Source organism: Chlorocebus sabaeus, chromosome 19, assembly GCF_047675955.1.
Source record: "Chlorocebus sabaeus isolate Y175 chromosome 19, mChlSab1.0.hap1, whole genome shotgun sequence".
Lineage (NCBI taxonomy): Eukaryota > Metazoa > Chordata > Mammalia > Primates > Cercopithecidae > Chlorocebus > Chlorocebus sabaeus.
The window spans coordinates 12314765-12337862 of record NC_132922.1 but is presented as its reverse complement, the minus strand read 5'-3'; the positions used below and the strand labels follow the sequence as shown (position 1 = coordinate 12337862).

The window sequence follows — 23098 nt, the reverse complement described above, 5'->3', positions numbered from 1 at the left end:
ATCCAGCTGTTCTTCTCCACTCTCTCTTGCATATGACTTAACTCCTAACTATTCCTATTGTTCTTAATAAAATCCAATTGCAGGCCAGGCATGGCGACTCACGCCTGTAATCCCAGCACTTTGGGAGGCTGAGGTGGGTGGATCACCTGAAGTCAGGAGTTCTATACCAGCCTGACCAACACGGAGAAACCCTGTCTCTACTAAAAATACAAAATTAGCGGGGCATGGTAGCGTGCACCTGCAATTGCAGCTACTCGGAAGGCTGAGGCAGGAGAATCGCCTGAACCCGGGAGGTGGAGGTTGTGGTGAGCCAAGATCGTGTCATTGGCCTGGGCAACAAGAGTGAAACTCTGTCTTGGAAAAAAAAAAAAATCCAAATTGCCCAAACAGTGGCTGCTAATCTGCAAGAACAATTCTTTCCTCTCTGAGAGGAGAATCATCCTTAATCAATTGTTTCTGAAACCGGCTGAACTCCAGCTGAGCCCCCTGTTAAAGCCCTATACAACATTTCACCCTCCTTCCCCAAGTTAAAAGGCTCTTTCAGAGTCTTCTCATGCCTGGCATTTCTGAAAAGGGACTTCTGCAAACAGTTCTCTGTTTTGTTTTCGAAGTGAGTATTTTAGATAGTAAATTCTATAATAGGTCAAGAAGGACAATATTTTCTAAATTGAGTTATTAGGGAAGATTAGAAAAAGCAGACCTTGAAATGAGAGCCTTAAATGATTTGTATGATTCAGAAAGACTGTGAGATGGGGATGCAAGGAGCAAATACCCAAGAAGATAGAAATATACCATGCAAAGTTCTCTGTGACCAGCCAAATTAACAGCCAAAAGTAAGAGCAAAATAAAGGCACTTTCAGACATACTAAGGTTCAAGGTTTACCACCTGGATTATATTTCTGAAAGAAATACTTAAATATTATAGCAAAACAAAAATACAGGAAAGAGTAACATTTGGGATGCAAGAAACCACAATGAACAAAGAAAACAAAAATCTTTATAGTTAAATCTAAATAACTGCTGATGTACAATGTTTTTAGATTTTTTTTTCTTTTGGTAGAGACAGAGTCTTGCTATGTTGCCCAGGTGAATCATGAACTCCTGGCCTCAAATGATCCTCCTGCCTCAGCCTTCCAAGTAGCTGGGATTTATAGCCACCACACACGGCTAATTTAAAATTTTTTTCGTAGAGACACTATGTTGCCCAGGCTAGTCTGTGAATTCCTGGCCTCAAGTGATCCTCCTGCCTTGGCCTCCTGAAGTTCTGGGATTACTGGAGAAAGACCAGACGTATGTGCAAATTTTGATAACAAAGCATGTTTACAGGCAATGGGATGGACTAAAACGGATTCATCTCTTTGCCTCTAATAGTGACAATGGTGAGTAATGAGCTTGGAGAGGCAGGCTGGGGCTTCACTGTGAATGGCCTTACAAACGTGCATAGGTCTTCTTTGTTATTAAAAATAATTTCCTCTGAATACCTCCTCAAACTAGTATATTTTTTCTTCCTTTCTTTTTTATTGAGATGGAGTTTTGCTCTTGTTGCCCAGGCTGGAGTGCAATGGCACGATCTTGGCTCACCACAACCTCCGCCTCCCGGTTCAAGTGATTCTCCTGCCTCAGCCTCCTGAGTAGCTGGGATTACAGGCATGTGCCACCACGCCTGGCTAATTTTGTATTTTTAGTAGAGACAGGGTTTCTCCATGTTGATCAGGTTGGTCTCGAACTCCTGACCTCAGGTGATTCACCTGCCTCGGCCTCCCAAAGTGCTGGGATTACAGGTGTGAGCCACTATGCCAAGCCGTCTTCCTTTCATTGGTCAATTTCATACTGCCTCCCTCCCTTATTGTTTATTTACATAAAGCTTCTATCACCTCACCCTACGGCAAATGTTTGCTTGAACACCTAATTTTGAACTTCAGTGATCTTTCTTAGGCTCTATCCTTAAAATCCATGTGTGTGTAACATTGCTGACAACTCTTTTTGTCTTGAAACTTTCCTTTTGCTTGACTTTTACAACCAGATTTCCTTCTACTTCCTCTGTCTCTGGATTCCTCATTTTAGTCCTCTTCCTAAATATAAACATACCTCAAAGTTATGTTCTCCATTCTCCTCTCTTCTCTCTCTATAAGTTCTCTTTCCCACTTGGTTAATTCGTCCATATCTCTGGGCCTACCCCTTTCTCAAGCTGAATTCAATATTTCCAGCTGCCATCTGGATATCCTCATGTATATCATATTCAATACATTAAAATGACGGCTGGGTGCAGTGGCTCATGCCTGTAATCTCAGTACTTTGGGAGGCCAAGGTAGGCAGATCGCTTGAGCCCAGGAGTTGGAGATCACCCTGGGCAACCTGGTGAAACCTGGTCTCTACAAAAAACTTAAAAAAAAAATTAGCCAGGTGTGGTGGTGTGTGTCTGTAGTTCCAGCTACTCAGAAGGCTGAAGTGGGAGGATCACTTGACCCTGGGAGTTCGAGTCTGCAATGACTGTAATTGGGCCACTGCACTCCAGTCTGGGGAACAGAGCAAGACCTTGTCTCAAAAAAAGAAAAAAAATTAGGCCCGGCGTGATGGCTCACACCTGTAATTCCAGCACTTTGGGAGGCCAAGGTGGGTGGATCACTTGAGGTCAGGAGTTCGAAACCATCCTGGCCAACATGGCGAAACTCCATCTCTACTAAAAACACAAAAATTAAGCAGGTGTGGTGGTGCACATTTGTAAACTTAGCTACTTGGGAAGCTGAGGTTGCAGTGAGTCGAGACTGCACCACTGCATTTCAGCCTGGGTGATGGAGAAAGACTCTGTCTCAAAAAAAAAAAAAAGTAAAATTAGTATATTAAAATGAAACATCACCTTTTCTCTGAAACATGATCTTTCCAGTTCTATTGTTAGCATTGCATAACTATTCTCCCAGTATCTAGACAAAAAACCTGAGCGATTTCTCAAACCTCTCTTTCCTTTGTCTACCACCTATAGCCATCAAGTCCTATCAATTTTCCTCTCTAATACTTCTTTTACTTTTCTTTTTATTCTTACCACTTCCAATCTAGATCAAGTTTTCATTACTTGCCTAGAATATTGCTAAAGTATCCAATTTACACCCACCATCTTGTTTCAAAGCCTTTCATGTCTAAGATCCCAATCATCTTTCTAGCCCATATCCTGGAATACCTTACACTTTAATTAAACTGCAATTCTTTCTGTAACCCAAACAGGTTCTGCCTGTTTTCCTTATGAACTTTCACCCCCTTCACACCTTTCCCTTCATTTGAGACCATGACTTTCAGTGAGTCAATAATCTTTCAGCCAGGCGCAGTGGCTCACCCCTGTAATCCCAGCACTGTGGGAGGCCAAGGCGGGCAGATCACCTGAGGTCAGGGGTTCCAGACCAGCCTGGCCAACATGGCAAAACCCCATCTCTACTAAAAATACAAAAAAATTAGCCAGGTGTGGTGGCACATACCTGTAATCCCAGCTACTCGGTAGGCTGAGGCAGGAGAATTGCTTAAACCCGAGAGATGGAGGTTGCAGTGAGCCGAGATCGCCCCACTGGACCCCAGCCTAGGCGACAGAGAGAGACTACGTCTCAAAACAAAGAAACAAAAAACTTCTAACTATTGAGCAAAATCTTTAGAGAAGTAAGAGAATTCAAAATGAAGATGACATAATTTCCTCTCATGTATTTGTTTTGTCTCATAAACCCATATGAAGAAGTGAAACCTCATTAAATAAAAAGTGATTTGAGAACTTAACCAGTAATTGTTTTCCCTTTAGTTTGTCTCATTACTACTGGTTTACTGGATGACTACAAAGATGGTATATCTCAGACAAACTCTTTAGTGGTAATATTCCTATATCACAATATTATGTTAGCAACTTTAAATAAAAAGGTTACAAAGTATTTTCTGTATCAATGAAGATAATCTTTCCTCCTGGGTAGCCACCAGCTCCTGGAAGTTGAGCTGTCACTAGGAAGCAATTAAAAATTTATATTAATAAGAGTGAATAAACTTTGTACAAATGACTATATAAATACACATGGAATCTGCTGTTGCAACTCTTTAGTACATTTTACAAAGAGTCATGATCCTTTCGTTTCTAAACAACATGTTATATTTTCATATTACTTAACCAGTGGTGAAATTATAAGTATTCTGCCAGCATAGCCGTAATTCTACAAATAATTTCACTATCTTTCACAATGGAAGATATTCGTGAAAGTTAGTTCTCCCAAAGAATGGAAATAAAATTTAAATATTACTAACTTTCTTTTTTAATTTTTCTTTTCTTTTTTTTTTTTTGAGATGGAGTCTAGCTCTGTTGCCAGGTTGGAGTGCAGTGGCGCAATCTCGGCTCACTGCAATCTCCGCCTCCCGGGTTCAAGCAATTCTCCTGCCTCAGCTTCCCAAGCAGCTGGGTCTACAGGTACGCGCTGCCACGCCCAGCTAATTTTTGTACTTTTAGTAGAGATGGGGTTTCACCATGTTGGCCAGTATAGTCTCAATCTCCTGACCGCGTGATCTGCCCACCTTGGCCTCCCAAAGTGCTGGTATTACAGGCTTGAGCCACCATGCCCGACCTACTAACTTTCTTTCTACAAGAAATAGTCACAAATATGGCCGGGCGTGGTGGCTCGTGACTGTAATCCCAGCACTTTGGGAGGCCAAGGTGGGTGGATCATTTGAGGTCAAGGGTTCGAGACCAGCCTGACCAACATGGTGAAACCCTGTCTCTACTAAAAATACAAAAATTAGCCGGGTGTGGTGGTGCATGCCTATAATCCCAGCTACTCTGGAGGCTGAGGCAGGAGAATTGCTTGAACTCGGGAGGCAGAGGTTGCAGTGAGCTGAGATCATGCCACTGCACTCTAGCCTGGGTGACAGAGCAAGACTCCGTCTCAAAAAAAAAAAAAAAGAAAAGAAAGAAAGAAAGAAATAGTCACAAATAGGCATGGTGAAACCCCGTCTCTACTGAAAATACAAAAAAATTTTAAAAAGCCAGGTATGGTGGTGCATGCCTGTAATCCCAGCTACTCAGGAGGCTAAGGCAGGAGAATTGCTTGAACCCGGGAGGCGGAGGTTGCAGTGAGCCGAGATCACCCCACTGCACTCCAGCCTGGGTGACAGAGCGAGACTCTGTCTCAAAAAAAAAAAAAAAAAAAGAAATAGTCACAACTATAATTTATGCTATGTAACCAATTTAAGTTACCTTTCAATTAATGTATGTCAAATTTTTAAAATGCATTTACTTTTTTTTTTTTGAGACAGATCTCACTTTGTCACCCAGGCTGGAATGCAGTGGCACGATCTTGGCCCACTGCACCCTCCACCTCCCAGGTTCAAGTGATTCTCCCACCTCAGCCTCCCCAGTAGCTGGGATTACAGGCACGTGCAACCAGGCCCAGCTAATTTTTGTATTTTTTGGTAGAGACGGGGTTTCACCATGTTGACCAGGCTGGTCTCAAACTCCTGACTTCGGGAGATCCTACTGCCTCAGCCTCAAACTCCTGACTTCAGGAGATCCTCCTGCCTTGGCCTCCCAAAGTGCTGGGATTACAGGTGTGAGCCACCATGCTCAACTGCAATCACTTTTTATGTAGTAGTAGTTAACATTAAGGAGCTACTTTATACCAGGTATATACATTATTTCATTTACTTTTCAAAACAATCCTAAGATTTGGCACTATCATTATTTGAATTTTATTGGTGGGGGAAATTAGAGAAGTAGAGTAACTTGCCCAAGGTCACACAGCTACTAGTGATAGAACCAGGACTGAAGTCAGGCATTTTGATTCCAGAACTCCTTTCTTAACCACTTTGCCAAGTTCCTTCTCCACAGCCCAAAGAAATGCACAGTAGTGTATTTGTGGAAAAGGAGATACCTTTGGTTATTTTGTTTAAAACAATTTTGTTTTTAAGTCTCTCTTAGGGCCAACTTTACACCATGGAAAGTGAAAGATTCTAGGACTCAATAGATTTTGTGTCACTCTTCTAAAAAAGATATAGAAAAGATGGAATGGGAAAAATTGAGACAGTGGACTCCTCACCAACACATTCATATACCCATTCAACGTCTCTCTATTTCTACTCAGGTGTTCATAGTGTAGCAAATACATCACCTCAAGGATCACACATTCAAAGACCAGCTGTATAACCACGGGCAGTTTACTTAATCTGCCTGTGTTTTAGTTTCCTTGCAAGTATGTTCAGATTATATGAGATTATTTAGAGTATCAGGCACATAGTAGATGTTTGATAAATAATAGCTATGATTATTATTGTTATTGTTGTTATATATCCTTACCACAGAGGGTATGAGAGAGCTGGGTTTTTCCAGTACGAAATTCTGTGAAATACAGAAAAAAAAGTTTTAAAAAATGCATAATTTCTAGATATTTTCATAAAGAATAAAACATGGCCTCAGAGTATTACTGTTTTCTTTTTCTTTTCCAACTGACACATCTTACTTATAAAGTATCTCGGGTGTTATTTATTTATTTTTTTTTGAGACAGAGTCTCGCTCTGTCACTCAGGCTGGAGTGCAGTGGCACGATCTTGGCTCACTGCAACCTCCGCCTCCCGGGTTCAAGCGATTCTCCTGACTCAGCTTCCTGAGTAGCTGGGATTACAGGTGCCTGCCACCACGCCTGCATAGTTTTTGTATTTTTAGTAGAGATGGGGTTTCAACATATTGGCCAGGCTGGTCTCAAACTCCTGAACTCAGGTGATCCGCCCACCTCAGCCTCCCAAAGTGCTGGGATTACAGGCGTGAGCCTGTATTTGTTTAATATAAATTAATTTAAACCAAGTTTTCCTTAGTTGTATAAATTAAAGTTTAAGACCCTACCACATGGGGTAAAGTGCAGTGACTCACACCTGTAATCCCAGCACTTTGGGAGGATGAGATGAATGGATCACTTGGGGTCAGGAATTCGAGACCAGCCTGGCAAACCCCATCTCTACCAAATATAAAACAATTAGCTGGGCACAGTGGCTCATGCCTGTAATCCTAGCACTTTGGGAGGCCAAGGCAGGCAGACTGCATGAACTCAGGAGTTTAAGACCAGCCTAGGCAACATGGTAAAACGCCATCTCTAGTAAAACATAAATAATTACCTGGGTGTGGTGGCGTGCACCTGTAGTCCCAGCTACTTGGGAGGCTGAGGCAGGAGAACTGCTTGAACCTAGGAGGCAGAGGTTGCAGTGAGCCGAGATCAGGCCACTGCATTCCAGCCTGGGCGACAGAGCGAGACTCCACCTCCAAAAAAAAAAAAAAAAAAAAAATTAGCCAGGCATGGTGGCAGGTGCCTGTAATCCCAGTTACTCAGGAAGCTGAGGCAGAATTGCTTGAACCCAGGAGGCAGAGGTTGTAGTGAGTCGAAATGGCACCACTGCACTCCAGCCTGGGAGACAGAGCAAGACTCCATCTCCAAATAAATAAATAAATAAAATAAAATACCCTACCACAGGAAAGAAAGCCTGGGGCTCCCCTACTGAACTGAGGTTCTCAAAGGGGAGCTGAAGTAGTCTCAAATTGGTGCCATCCCCTAGTTATCAGCAAAAGCAAATTCTTTCTGGAGGAAAACTTTCCTACTTACCAGTCCAGGTCCACTGAACTCTCATAGATTAAAATCAAACAATAAGCTCAGAAACACCAATAAATACAGAAGAAGGTAAGCCACTAAGATTGAGTCAACAGAAATAATGAAAACCAGATTTAGTGCCCAAGTCAACAGAAAAAAACAACAAAAAACAGATTTACTTATCCAAGGATAGCAAATACTGGAATTCCCAGATGTGACACACAGTGTAGCTATGCGTGAATTGCTTTTTAAAAATAGACAATAGGATAGGTGCAGTGGCTCACGCCTGTAATCCCAGTACTTTGGGAGCTCAAGGTGGAAGGAATGCTTGAGTCCAGGAGTTCAAGAGCATCTTGGGCAACATAACGAGACCTTGTATCTATTATTTTTTTTTAAAAAATAGAAGATATAATCAGGGAAGAGAGAATCTAGTCTCTATGTTCATGGAACATTATAGCCTATAAATAAAATCAGCCTCATTATTCAATTACGTTTTGAACAAATAAGTGAAAAAAATATATTATCGGCTCAGTGGCTCACGCCTGTAATCCCAGCACTTTGGGAGGCCGAGGCGGGTGGATCATGAGGTCAGGAGATCAAGACCATCCTGACTAACACAGTGAAACCCCATCTCTACTAAAAACACAAAAAAATTAGCCGGGCGTGGTGGTGCGCGCCTGTAGTCCCAGCTACTCGGGAGGCTGAGGCAGGAGAATGGCGTGAACCCAGGAGGCGGAGCTTGCAGTGAGCCAAGATCGCACCACTGTACTCCAGCCTGGGCGACACAGCGAGATGCCATCTCAAAAAAAAAAAAAAAAAAATCTATTATCTTCTATAAGAATCACAAAAGATGAAAAGTGTCGATAAGAACCATCTGTTAATGTTGGTATATATTTTCGTTGCAGTACAGAATGATCTCATATTATGATAACTGAGATTTTATAATTTCCAAAATAGTTACATTATTGGTTGTTTATTTAATTATATGTGTATGTATACACATAGATGTGTGTGTGTGTGTATAAAATTTCATTTAACAAAATATTATGGTTCTACCTACCTCCAAAAGCTTCTGTAATTGCCATGCTTTCAATTCCACCTCCTAGCAACTTACTGGAAATAGAAAGAAAGCATTAGTAACAGGAACAGAAATAGAAATATTAAGGGAGGAGAAAGTATTCATATCATTAGTATCCTTCCTATCTATCTTTCTATCTATCTGTCTATCTATCTATCTATCTATCTATTCTATCATCTACCTATCTATCTACAGAACATGAACAGCAATTCTTGGCTGAACAAATAGCATGCCACTTGCTCAGATCACCGGTTCTATTGTGTACGGGCAAGTGGATCAGCAAAACAAATGATAAACCCTATTGTTCTTACTTCAATAGTGAATGGGGCCTGGGAATACTGCATGCTGTAGGCTTAACAAATAATAATAAAAAAATTCTTTTAAGAAAAAAATTTAAAAATAGTAAATGTGTTAGCAAGGCCTTGTGTCTTACTAGTCTTTAGAATCGAATTGAGTTACAGATCATCTTAGTTATTATTATTTATTATTACTATTATTTTTTGAGATGGAGTCTTGCTCTGTCACCGAGGCTGGAGTGCAGTGGCATGATCTTGGCTCACTGCAGCCTCCGCCTGCCAGGTTCAAGAGATTCTCCTGCCTCAGCCTTACAAGTAGCTGGGATTACAGGTGCCTGCCACCACGCCCGGCTAATTTTTGTATTTTTAGTAGAAACGGGTTTCACTATATTGGCCAGGTTGGTCTCGAACTCCTGACCTCAGGTGATCCGCCTGCCTTGGCCTCCCATAGTGCTGGGATTACAGGCATAAGCCACCATGTCTGGCCCATCTTAGTTATTAATTGGGTATTTAATATTGTGCTGGAACTATGTTTCTAAAGTCAATTGAATTTTCAATGTTTTTTCTTTTTCTTTTTTGAGACAGGATCTTGTTCTGTAGCCTGACAAGGGCTAATTTTTTATTTTTTGTATGGCTGGGGTCTTGCTATGTTGCCCAGGCTGGTCTCAAACTCCTGAGGCTCAAACACTCATCTGCCCACCTTGGCCTTCCAAAGTACTGGGATTATAGACATGAACCATCATGCCCAGCTTCAATTTTTAATATACTGGAAAACATATGAAAAACAGGTATTAGGAAAATCCAGTGATTGTCATTATGGTCAGGTTATCTCACATAAACTAAATTTTATGGAGAACCTGTCAGAATAGTAAATGTTCAAAGATGTTGTAGGTAATGCTAGCAGTTAGAAGAATAACTGTCAGATTTTGACAGCATATATTTAATTGGTAACCCAATGTTGTAGTGCATTTAAAGTTCTGAATATGAAAAGGCCTAAATTTAAGTCATGATCACATTCATTCATTAAATGCAACACATATCAATTGTGTTAATTGTGCTAAGACCTGGTAGGGGCACTTTAAAAACTTTGTACATAGTCTCTATTAGTATGACTTTTTGGGATATGATCACAGGTCAGACAAAAATTTAAGATATATAGATAATCCAATAGATTTACATTTACATAGTTTAAGAGAGCAATTTAAATGTAAATTTAAACAATGTTGGAAGTTATCCACAAATTTAGTGAGGGCTGCAGACTCCAATGAGGAAAAGAAAAATCTAGATAGTGACCTGCACAACTTAAATCTAAAGGACATGGGCTAAGCGATCAACCCATTTGGAGGGAATACACTTGGAGATCTCACAGGCCCAGCAACTATTTTTTTTTCTTCAACTTTTACTTTAAATTCAGGGGTACATGTGCCAGATGTGCAGGTTTATTACACAGGTAAACTTGTGCCACGGTGGTGGGGCTAGCAACTATTGAGAAAAATTACCCTGGAAAGCTATGGAAAAGCTCTGGAAAACCCCAGACATAATTTCTTGTTGATATGTAATCTCAATCAGCTGAAAAGGTAACCCCAAAATTTACCTGTGAGGATACCCCAAATTATTTGGGATAACACAATTGTTTCCTTTTTGAGACTCAGGAAAAATTAGAATTAAGTATAGAAATAGTGTTTTTTAAATACAGGGAGATTTAAAAATAGAGACACAAATCAAACACACAGATTACTATTTTCTTTTTTTTTTTTGAGACGGAGTCTGGCTCTGTGGCCCAGGCTGGAGTGCAGTGGCCGGATCTCAGCTCACTGCAAGCTCTGCCTCCTGGGTTTACGCCATTCTCCTGCCTCAGCCTCCCGAGTAGCTGGGACTACAGGCGCCCGCCATCTCGCCTGGCTAGTTTTTTGTATTTTTTTAGTAGAGACGAGGTTTCACCGGGTTGGTCTCGATCTCCTGACCTCGTGATCCGCCCGTCTCGGCCTCCCAAAGTGCTGGGATTACAGGCTTGAGCCACCGCGCCCGGCCTAGATTACTATTTTCATATTAAATTTGGCAATATGGGCATGGTGGCTCATGTCTGTAATCTCAGCACTTTGGGAGGCCGAGGCAGGTGGATCGCTTGAGCCTGAGAGTTCAAGACCAGCCTGGATAACATGGTGAAATCCAGTCTCTACAAAAAATACAAAAATTAGCCAGGCATGGTGGCCTGTGCCTGCAGTCCCAGCTACTCAGGAAACTGAAGTGGGAGACCTCACTGAGCCCAGAGAGGTCAAGGCTGCAGTGAGCCGTGATGGAGCCACTGCATTTTAGCCTGGGTGACAGAGTGAGACCTTGTCTCAAAAAATAAAATAGAATATAAATAAATAAATAAATTTGGTAATAACCTGTGCATATTTGCTATTTGAGACCTTTTAACATTTAAGATAATTTGACCTTTTTGTAATGGATTGGCCTCTGACTGATTAAATGGTACATTCCTGCAATTTTCAAGTGGATAACTAATTTTATAAACAGTATTTGAACGTTTAAGGCTGCCTACAACTCACTATACTTCTAAATTTATTTGAGTTACAAAAGATATTTAGGTAATTGGGAAGATTTTGCTGTTAATAATTAGACAAAGTTCAATTTTTTTTTTTCCTTTTTTCTTTTGAGACAGAGTCTCACTCTGTGGCCCAGGCTGGAGTGCAGTGGCGCAATCTTGGCTCACTGCAACCTCTGCCTCCTGGGTTCAAGCAATTCTCTGCATCAGCCTCCCGAATAGCTGGGATTACAGGCACCCACCACCATGCCCAGCTGATTTTTGTATTTTTAGTAGAGACGGGGTTTTGCCATCTTGGCCAGGCTGGTCTTGAACTCCTGACCTTGTGATCCACCCGCCTCAGCCTCCCAAAGTGCTGGGATTAGAGGCGTGAGCAACCACACCTGGCCGACAAATAAAGTTCTTAGAGAAAATACAATACACTAAATGTATGAACATAATTAAAATGTCTAAGATAATTTAGTTAATCTTGTTATAAAAGCTCCCTTAGGCCGGGCGCGGTGGCTCAAGCCTGTAATCCCAGCACTTTGGGAGGCCGAAGCGGGTGGATCACGAGGTCAGGAGATCGAGACCATCCTGGCTAACATGGTGAAACCCCGTCTCTACTAAAAAATACAAAAAACTAGCCGGGCGTGGTGGCGGGCGCCTGTAGTCCCAGCTACTCGGAGGCTGAGGCAGGAGAATGGCGTAAAACCCGGGAGGCGGAGCTTACAGTGAGCCGAGATCGCGCCACTGCACTCCAGCCTGGGTGACACGGCGAGACTCCGTCTCAAACAAAAAAAAAAAAAAAAAAAAAAAAAGCTCCCTTAAAATGTGATAGATTTATAAAGGGACTTAAAGCTTAAGGAAAAATGTGTAATATTTTAATTAATTAAATATTAATTTTTAAAAACCTAGCTCCTGGCTGGGCCTGGTGGCTTACACCTGTAATCCCAGTAGTTTGGGAGGCCAAGGTGGGTGGATCACCTGGGTCAGGAGTTCGAGGCCTGCCTGGCCAACATGGTGAAACTCTGTCTCTACTAAAAATACAAAAATTAGCCGGGTGTGGTGGCACACGCCTGTAGTCCCAGCTACTCAGGAGGCTGAGGCAGAAGAATCCCAGGAGGGATTCTCCCGGGGAAACCCGGGAGGCAGAGGTTGCAGTGAGCCGAGATCGCACCACTGCACTCCAGCCTGGGCGAGAGAGCAAGACTCTGTCTCAAAAACAAACATACAACAAAAAAAACCTAGCTCCTGAATGATCTTTTCTGTTCTCAAGAGCAAACATCAAGGGCACCAGAAAACTCACAATGACAGTAATTATTTCTTTAGCCCAGTGGTTCTTAGACCACCATGTGGTAGAGTGACTAGAGAAAACCAAGTTGTCATTTGAATCAAGTGTTTTGCTGATCAACCTCATTTTGACCAATTTGCCTAGGGGTAGGATTTCCCCAAGACTATTCCTTAACTTTACTTGAAAAAAGGGTCTGTGATTTTAAAAGTCTGGGACGATGCCGGGTTAAACAGATGTTTTCTTTTTCTTTTTGAGACTGAGTCTCACTCTATTGCCCAGGTTGGAGTGCACTGGCATGATCTTGGCTCACTACAATCTCCTTCTCCCGGGTTCAAGCGATTTTCCTGCCTCAGCCTCCCGAGTAGCTGCAACCACAGGCACATGCCACCACGCTTGGCTAATTTTCTTTTCTTTTTTTTTTTTTTTTTTTGAGATGGAGTTTCGCTCTTGTTGCCCAGACTAGAGTGCAATGGTGCAATCTTGGCTCACCACAACCTCTGCCTCCTGGTTTCAAGCAATTCTCCTGCCTTAGCCTCCAGAGCGGCTGGGATTACAGGCATGCACCACCACGCCTGGCTAATTTTTTGTATTTTTAGTAGAGACGGGGTTTCTCCATGTTGATCAAGCTGGTCTCGAACTCCTGACCTCAGGTGATCCACCCGCCTCGGCCTCCCAAACTGCTGGGATTAAAGGTGTCAGCCACTGTGCCCAGCCATTTTTTTTTTGTATTTTTAGTAGAGACAGGGTTTCACCATGTTGGCCAGGCTAGTCTAGAACTCCTGACCTAAGATGATTTGCCCATCTTGGCCTCCCGAAGTGCTGAGATTACAGGCGTGGGCCACCGTGCCCTGCCCAAACAGCTGTTTTGTATCACTGCAGGATTTCACAGGCTAGTGTGCACTGTGAATCTTTAAGAAGAATATATAGTATACAGTACTTCTCAAACTTATTCACTATTTGTTTATTCATTCATTTAGTCATTCAACAAATATTTATTGCACACCTAGTTTATGCCAGAGACTGTTTTGTGCACTTGGGATAAAGTAGAGAACAAAAGAGACGAAATTTTTTCTCTCACGAAGTTTACAATCTAGTGGGAGATGAGATAATAAACACAAATAGGCCAGGCGCCGTTAGCTCACACCTGTAATCCCAGCACTTTGGGAGGCTGAAGCGGGTGGATCACGGGATCAAGAGTTCAAGACCAGCCTGGCCAAGATGCTGAAACCCTGTCTCTACTAAAAGTACAAAAATTGGCTGGGCATGGTGGTGGGCACCTGTAATCCCAGCTACTCGGGAGGCTGAGGCAGGAGAATCGCTTGAACCTGGGCAGCGGAGGTTGCAGTGAGCTGAGATTGCGCCACTGCACTCCAGCCTGGGTGACAGAGCAAGACTCCATCTCAAAAAAAAAATTAAATAAAAAATAAAAAATAAACACAAATATGTAAAATATGTGGTACGTCAGATGTTATTAAATGGTATGGATAAAAATAAGGCCAGGAAAGGGGATAAGGAAGACAGAGTATGAAAGTGAGGAGGTTATATTGTCAAATAAAGTGATCAGAGAAGTTCTCATTGAGATGTGGACATTTTTGCAAAGACCTGAAAGAGATGACAGCAAGCCATGTAGATCTAAGAGGAAAGAGTATGGTAGGCAGAGGCAACACAAAGTGCAAAGGCCCTGATGCAGAAGTGTATCTGACATGTTCTGGGAATAGCAAAGAAGTCACTATGGCTGGTACGTAGAAAACTAGAAAAGTGAAATATTAGAGATTGGAGAGGACTTCAGCTTTTTTTCTGAGTGAGAAGGGGAATCATTAGGGTGTTATGAGCCACTGCACTCCAGCCTAACGTATGTTTTAAAATGACCATTCTGGCTGTTTTGTGAATTTAAAAAACAGTAGGGGCAAGGTCTCAAGGAGGGAGGTTAATTAGAGGTTATTATAATAATCCAGGGGAGGCCGGGTGCAGTGGCTCAAGCCTGTAATCCCAGCACTTTGGGAGGCCGAGACGGGCGGATCACGAGGTCAGGAGATCGAGACCATCCTGGCTAACACGGTGAAACCCTGTCTCTACTAAAAAATACAAAAAAACTAGCCGGGCGAGGTGGCGGGCGCCTGTAGTCCCAGCTACTCGGGAGGCTGAGGCAGGAGAATGGTGTAAACTTGGGAGGCGGAGCTTGCAGTGAGCTGAGATCTGGCCACTGCACCCCAGCCTGGGCGACACAGCGAGACTCCATCTCAAAAAATTAAAAAATTAAAAAAAAAAAAATCCAGGGGAGATATTAATAGGTGGTAGTTTAGTCCAGTGAGGTAACAGTAGAGGTGGTAAGAAATAGTTGAATTATATTCTCACTCTCTCTGTGTACACACACACATATACACATAAAATAATATATATTATATATTAATCTTTTATTATAGAAAATATTAAGCATAAACAAATGTAGACAAAAACAATATAATGAACTATCATGTCTATCACTCAGCTTCAACAACTGTCAACTACGAACTCAGGGTAAATCTTTTTTCATATAGACCGCTAACCATTTACCTCCCTTCCCATATTATTTTAAGCATATACTAAGTAACATATCATTTCTTTATAAATATTTCAGTATGTATCCCTAAGAGATGAAGACTCTCATCTTTAACAACCATATTCCCACTATCACACTTAAAAATTTAGTAATTCCTTAATTTTTTTTTTCCAGACAAGGTTTCTCTGTGCATCACCAAGGCTAGAGTGCACTGGCAAGATCGTGGCTTACTAGAGCCTCAACCTCTACCTCCTGGGCTCAAGCAAGCCTTCCATCTAAGACTCCTGAGTAGCTAGAACTACAGGTGTGAACTTTTTTTTTTCTTTTTGTAGAGACAAGGTCTCACTTTGTTGCTACGATGATCTCAAGAGATCCCCTCCCCACCTCCAGCCTTGGCCTCCCAAGGTGCTGGGATTACAGGTGTCACCAACTGCACCTGGCCAGGTGATATGTCTTTTAAATCTCTTTAATCTATAGGTCTTCTCCCTGACTCCATCTCTTTTTTCCTCCTTGTAATTTATTTGTTGAGGAAACTAAAGAGGTTTGTTCTGACTAAATATATTTTGAAAGTAGAACAGACATGATTTGTTAATGGGTTAGAGTTAGGGTGTGTGAGAGAAAAAAGATGTCAAGAATAACACCCAGGTTTTAGGTCAGAGGATCAGGAAAGAGATAGATCTAAGATGAGGGAGCCTTTGGGAGAAGTAGATTTGGGGCAAAGGTCAGAAGTTTGATTTTTGGACCTGTGAAGTCTGAGCTATCAATTAGATATTCAAGTGGAGGTATATTTGACTATGAAATCCTTTTTTTCTTAATGTATCTTGTGAGTCCAGGGTTTTGATGAATACTTAGAGGAAATACTGCTTTTGTTCTAATTGCTCTTGGGCACTGCTATAACATATGAAACGCTAATTCTTTCTAGTAAGGGAGGGAGAAAAAACCCCACATTTTAGTAAACTTGCATTGAGAAGATGATGATATGTCTTGGGAATCATAAAACAGTAAATAAAAAGGGATATTAAAACTTCTCCTGCAGAAGAGCAAAAATAACTCTGCATTATTTCTGAAATATTTAATCTAACAACTGCTTTTTGAGTAAAATCAAAATTTGCAATGAAACCTCCTTCATCAATGGAGAAGGAAAGTAAATGAAAAACTGATTTTTAAAAGTGGTTTGAGATTAATATTGGCTGATTCAGAAACTAGATTTTAGATCTGAATTTCTTGTAAGACATTTAATCTTGCTCCTCCAAGCAGTCTGGAATTTTTTGATAGCATTTAGAAAAAAAAAAACCACACACACACACACCCAAACTTCAAATGAAGAAGCTACTTCTACTACTTATAGTAGAAATAACCAGAAAGAGGAAAAGAAACATGGTATTCCAAAGACTATGCTTAGTGGTTATAAAAAATGTAAGATACACACTCAAATTCCTGGCTCCCGGTGGTGATATGGAAAACCATTTTCCTCTTTTCACTATACTCAAATGCAGTCAAGAATCCTGGTTCCTACAGAAAGATAAAACGAAATGTTCAAAAAGGGTTTAAAGATGATGGTTTTATTTTCAAATGTTGCCCAAAATGATATACTCAATTATTAAGATATCATTTGGTATAAGCTGCAGTTCACTTGTCCTTGAAGGCAGTACAAGATTATGGTTAGGAACACAGGCTTTAGAGCTGCCCTTTCTAGGTTCAAATCATGTCTCTAATAGTTATTAGTTGTATGATATGGAGTAAACTACTTAATCTTGCTGTACTTCAGCTTCCTCTTTTGGATCAAACAGATATAAGTGTTTCTTCAAAGAGTAGCTGTGAAAATTAAATTTTATATATATATATATTTTTTTTCTTTTTTTGGGGGGGGTGACTGAGTCTCGCTCTATTGCCCAGGCTGGAGTGCAGTGGCACTGTCTTGGATCACTGCAATCTCTGCCTCCCAGGTTCAAGCAATTTTCCTGCCTCAGCCTGCCGAGTAGCTGAGATTACAGGCGCCCGCCATCACACCCAGCTAATTTTTATATTTTTAGTAGAGCCAGGGTTTCACCATGTTGGCCAGGCTGGTCTCGAACTCCTGACCTCAGGTGATCCACCCGCCTCAGCCTCCCAAAGTGCTGGGATTACAGGCATGAGCCACTGCACCCGCCCTTAAATTTTATACATACATACATATATATATATATATATATTTTTTTTTTTTTTTTGAGACGGAGTTTCACTCTTGTTGCCCAGGCTGGAGTGCAATGGTGCGATCTCAGCTCACTACAACCACCATCTCCCAGGTTCAAGTGATTCTCTTGCCTCAGCCTCCCACGTAGCTGGGATTACAGGCACTTGCCACCATGCCCGGCTAATTTTTTGTATTTTTAGTAGAGATGGGGTTTCACAATGTTGGCCAGGACGGTCTCAAACTCCTGACCTCAGGTGATCCACCCGCCTCGGCCTCCTAAAGTGCTGGGATTACAGGCATGAGCCACCATGCCCAGCCAAATGAGATATAATTATGGTATAAAGCAGAGGGTATTTTACTAACAATTCACTTTTTTTTTCATTCAACAGAATCATTTTTTTCCAGCTGTAGAAGTTTCAAGGGGCACAGAAATTCCAGTTTTCATTATTCTTGAGACAACATTTTTCACACGGTAGATATACTACTTATTGACTGATTAAAAAGGTATAGCTGATGCAGTGGAGGACTAGTGAAAATGGGTACCAATGTAGTCTAATGGGTGTCCCTCTTTGTTGTTTTATACTATGACTGTGGTTCTCAAACTTTGGAGAACTAGGAGAATGGGGACAGCCAAGCCCAGGTCCTATCCTACTTCAGTGAGCCAAGTCTGGGCTTCTGTTTTCTTTATTAGCCACACCAGGTGATACTGATACACATCATTGTTTAGAACCACTGTACTATGAAATTAACTTCCTTCCTTTCTCTCGTCTCTCTCTTTCTGTCTCTCTCTCTAAATCTCTTTCTCTATCTCTAAGAATAAACAACTGGGTGCAGTGGCTCACACCTGTAATCCCAGCACTGAGACACTGAGGCGGGAACTGCTTGATGCCAGCAGTTCAAGACCAGCCTGGGCAACATAGCAAGATCCCATCTCCACAAAAATCTTAAAAAATTAGCTGGACATGGTAGCATGTGCCTGTAGTCCCAGCTACTCAGGAGGCTGACGTGGGAGGATCGCTTGAGCCTGGGAGGTCAAGGCCTCAGTGAACTGTGATTGAGAAACTGTACTCCAGCCTGGGTGACAGAGTGAGACCTTGTCTCAAAAATAAATGAAAAAATGAATAAATAAATAAATAAAGCTGGGCACAGTGGCATATTCCTGTAGTCCCATGTACTTCAGAAGCAGAGGCAGGAAGATCACTTGAACCCAGGAGTTCAAGCCCAGACTGGGCAACATAGTGAGATACCCTTCTCTTTCTCTCTCTTTTTTTTTCTTTTTGGGACAGTCTCGCTGTGTTGCTCAGGCTGGAGTGTAATGGTACAATCTTGGCTCACTGCAACCTCTGCCTCTCGGTTTCAAGCAATTCTCCTATCTCAGCCTCCCAAGTAGCTGGGACTACAGGCAACTGCCATCATGCCTGGCTAATTTTTGTATTTTTAGGAGAGATGGGGTTTCACTATGTTTCCCGACTAATTTTTGTATTTTTAGTAGAGATAGGGTTTCACTATGTTGACCACTATGTGAGTCTTGAACTCCTGACCTCATGATCCGCCTGCCTCAGCCTCCCAAAGTGCTGGGATTACAGGCGTAAGCCACTGTACCTGGCCCGATCCCTTCTCTTGAAAAATAAAAATAAAAAAGGATAAATAGTTTAAGCTAAAAAAGGAGAAGATTCTTGGTGCAGTAGTGGGTGCTTGAGAAGGAGAGAGGTTCTTTTCTTTGGTAATAAGATTTAATTTCCAAAAAAAAAACAACTCTAATGTCATAGAGCAGTTTCCCAAACCCTGGGTACTGCTCCAGGGCTTTCTTAAACACCCTGGCAGTTGTGGAATTCACTTGTGGGTACACTGCCTGAGTGTACTCAGAAGCTAGAGCAACTGAGCTGGGTTCAGAGTAATTCAGTTCGGTTGGGTCCTCTCCAAGTTCAGGATCACACTGCCAGTTGCATCACTCTCCTGCCTTGACTGGCTCTGAAGAAGGAAACCAAATGGCTGTTGGTGAAGAGAGCTTCTCAGACTCGCTGGGAATGAGACCCTCATATACCAATAGAGAAATGGAGAGGCCTGCTATTAAATGAGGAGGAAGACTTAGTGACTACCTTTCTTTGCTTTCCTATTTCAAGAGCTGGTACCTCTAGTGGTTTCCAAAAGCTCTACATAAAAGCTTGAGTCAAAGGTGTATATATGTTTTTGTCTGGTAGCCTGGCAGTTGCAAAGGCCCCTCACAGCCAGTGAGCCCTGCTAGAAAGTAGTAAGGTAGGAAGTGGGATTTGACTCCAGAGGTGGGGCTCAGACACCAGACCAAATTGAGAACTAGCTAAAACAAGGTCCAGGGCAGAAGCAGCTTTCCATAAGACATGCCCACCAATGTGCCATGTCAGTTTACCATTGCTATGGCAACACCTGGAAGTTACTGCCCCTTTCCATGGCAATGACCCAATGGCCCAGAAATTACCACTCTTTTCCTAGAAACTTATGCATAGACTGCCCCTTAATTTGCATGTAATTAAAAGTGGGTATAACTATAATGGCAAAACTGCCTCTGAGCTGCTACTTCTGGGCACACTGCCTATGGGGTAGCCCTGCTCTGCAAGGAGCAGTATCTCTGCTGTGCTGTACTGGGCTACTTCAACAAAAGTTACTGTCCAACACCACTGGCTCACCTTTGGGCAAAGCCAAGAACCCTCCCAGGTTAAGCCCCAATTTGGGGGCTCACCTGCCCTATATCAGTATGGGTTAGCTTAGCTCAGCTGCTTCAGTGAGCACATTCATATCTATCTCAACTGCACATATATATATAGACCCAACCACCGTTGGTCTTTTTCTAACCCAATGCTCTCTTATCAATTGGCTAGATATCAATCTCCTATACCAGGAGAGAGCAGCTTCTTTGGTACTGAGTGCTTCACAACAGCCATAGGTATGATATTTGAGGAGACAAGACAAAACTGAGGAGGAGGAAGGTAAAAAATAAAAATGAGGGCCAAGCACGGTGGCTCATGCCTATAATCCCAGCACTTTGGGAGGCCGGGGCAGACAGATCACAAGGTCAGGAGATCGAGACCATCTTGGCCAACATGGTAAAACCTCGTCTCTACTAAAAATACAAAAATTAGCTAGGCGTGGTAGTGTGTGCCTGTAGTCCCAGCTACTCACGAGGCTGAGGCAGGAGAATCGCTTGAACCCCAGAGGTGGAGGTTACAGTGAGCCGAGATCACGCCACTGCACTCAGGCCTGGTGACAGAGCAAGACTGTCTCAAAAAAAAAAAAAAAAAAAAAAAAAAAAAAAAAAAAAAAGGGAAAGGAGAAGGAAAGGCAGAGACAGCCAGAAAAAGTAATATAAAGGGAGACAAAAAAGTTTTGGCAAAAATAATTACCTTCATTAGTGTTCAAGGTCTCTTAATCCCTACCTTCATCTTTCAGAAATCAATTGCTCTTGCTTTGAAACTGAATTGATAAAAAGTTAACATTGGGAGTATAACATATTGTGATTTACAGGAACTCAGTTCCCACAATAATTTCTAGTTTTCATGAGAAAGCCTATAAAGATTCACAAGGCCCTTCTAAGCTAAAACAACAAAGAATGGATTTTGCTTACAATTAGTTTGTTCGCTGCCTCTTTAATCTTGTCTACTTTGGCTTCTGAGAGTCCTTTGACATTGCATAGAGCTCTTCTTGTTGTCATCTGTATACCTTTGATGGTACAGATTCCTACTGATTTCAGTTTCTTAATGTCAGCCACGTTCTGTAAATTAAAGAATGGGCACAGCAGATTGCTAAGATGCCAGCCTGAAAGGCTCCCATACTATGTCATGTGTTTCTGTGTCCATCTCCTTCCACCATGATGCCAATTTTATACAAGCTGCCAGGTGGAACCCTCCCACCATGTAGCCAAATGTTCTGGAAATATCTGAGTAGAACATACTCAGCAGGCTGCCAAATGTTCTGACTGCGCCCTGATTTCCCACGAATGTTAGTGAGACCATGGCAATGTAACAAGGAATTCAAAAGAAAAGTCTGTTGGTGGAAAAGCTAACAAATTTATCACACATTCACCCCCTCAGTTCAGCTCCTTCCTTCTACAGAACTTCATTACCAACATGTTCTTTTAAATTTTTAAAGACTTTTTTTTTTTCTTCTGCCCCTGGAGAATGCAAATAACTACATCACCAAAGGACCAGGATTTTCTCTTGCTTCTATTTTCTAAAACCACTGAAAGAGATTAAATGTTAGGGCTACAACAGATAATGTCAGCACAGTTCTATCAACTGATTGCTGTTGAAATCCACCCAGTTCGGCCCGGCGCGGTGGCTCACGCCTGTAATCCCAGCACTTTGGGAGGCCGAGATGGGTGGATCACGAGGTCAGGAGATCGAGACCATCCTGACTAACATGGTGAAACCCCGTCTCTAATAAAAAAAAATACAAAAATTAGCCGGGCGCGGTGGCGGGCGCCTGTAGTCCCAGCCACACGGGAGGCTGAGGCAGGAGAATGGCGTGAACCCGGGAGGCGGAGCTTGCAGTGAGTGGCGATCGCGCCACTGCACTCCAGCCTGGGAGACTCCGTCTCAAAAAAAAAAAAAAAAAAGAAATCCACCCAGTTCATTATACAAAGGCTGGATTTCTGCCAACATCATTTATTCCAGTCATCTGACGTATAGAACTTAATTTTGTCCTCTGGGTACACTTGATAATGTCTGGAGACATTTTGATTGTCACAGCTGCAGGGGTGCTACTGGCATGCAGTGAGTAAGTAGAGGCCAAGGATGTTGCAAACACCCTACAATGTACAGGACGGCCCCTTGCAACAAAGAATTATCCAGGCCCAAATGTCCCTAAGGTTGATGCTGAGAAATCCTGAATCAGATAATTTAACACAGCATTGAAAAACTACTTACAATTCCATGTTTTTGTAACAGGTCAATATCTTGAAACAAAGATTCCTAAAGGAGATGAAACAGAAAAAAATGAAGCTTTGATTCTTCATATCCAGCTATTTCACATCTTTTAAAGAGGTAATTCAATACTATGAGTCACTCCAAAATGCCTCAAATTCCACTTCTCTAGAGATTGAGGAAGGATCAATACTGTTTTTCAAACACATACTTAGAAGCACCAACATTGAAAGGGCTGGGAAGCCAGTTACCTTCATCATGTCCTCCCTAAAATTTTGAAACCTTTACCCAAAGGACTGGAACAACATTTGACCTATTTTAAATATGTTTTCTCAACCCTCTTCCCCTCCAGATCCTAAACTCCTTCCTCTAGGACCAGGCTGCTATTCCGTACCAGTGTATACAGGTACCAGTATGGCCATATCAGCTGTTAAGTTATTAAAATACTTTCATACCAGTTGCTAAGTAGCTAATCTTAGCATCCTTGCCAAACAAGTTGTTGCATATTTGCAATATATAACTATGTGTTATTTCTACTTTCAGTTTCTAAAAATAGTAGCTAACAGAGAAGGAACTTGATTTTTGTGGAATGACCGAATATCTAGGTATCTTTCAACATTCTAGTCATACCTCTTCATCTTGGAATCCTGGTTCTTCCACCACAACTTGATCCTCCTTCATGTTGAAAGGTGAACAACAGAAAAATAAAC

The 23098-nt window shown here is 41.9% G+C and overlaps 1 protein-coding gene across 1 annotated transcript in view; it reads right to left on the bottom strand.

Annotated features, from left to right (window-relative positions):
- Window positions 1-23098, bottom strand: part of DMC1 (DNA meiotic recombinase 1) — a 48725-nt gene extending 25627 nt beyond the window's left edge. Inside the window, exons 1-7 of the mRNA XM_007975763.3 lie at window positions 23019-23098; window positions 22392-22436; window positions 21092-21238; window positions 16750-16832; window positions 8647-8699; window positions 6308-6349; window positions 3900-3972 (exon numbers count right to left, since the gene is read on the bottom strand). Of these exons, the coding sequence (XP_007973954.2) occupies window positions 3900-3972; window positions 6308-6349; window positions 8647-8699; window positions 16750-16832; window positions 21092-21238; window positions 22392-22436; window positions 23019-23069 (494 nt within the window). The 5' untranslated portion in view covers window positions 23070-23098. The remainder of the gene's footprint in view (window positions 1-3899; window positions 3973-6307; window positions 6350-8646; window positions 8700-16749; window positions 16833-21091; window positions 21239-22391; window positions 22437-23018) is intronic.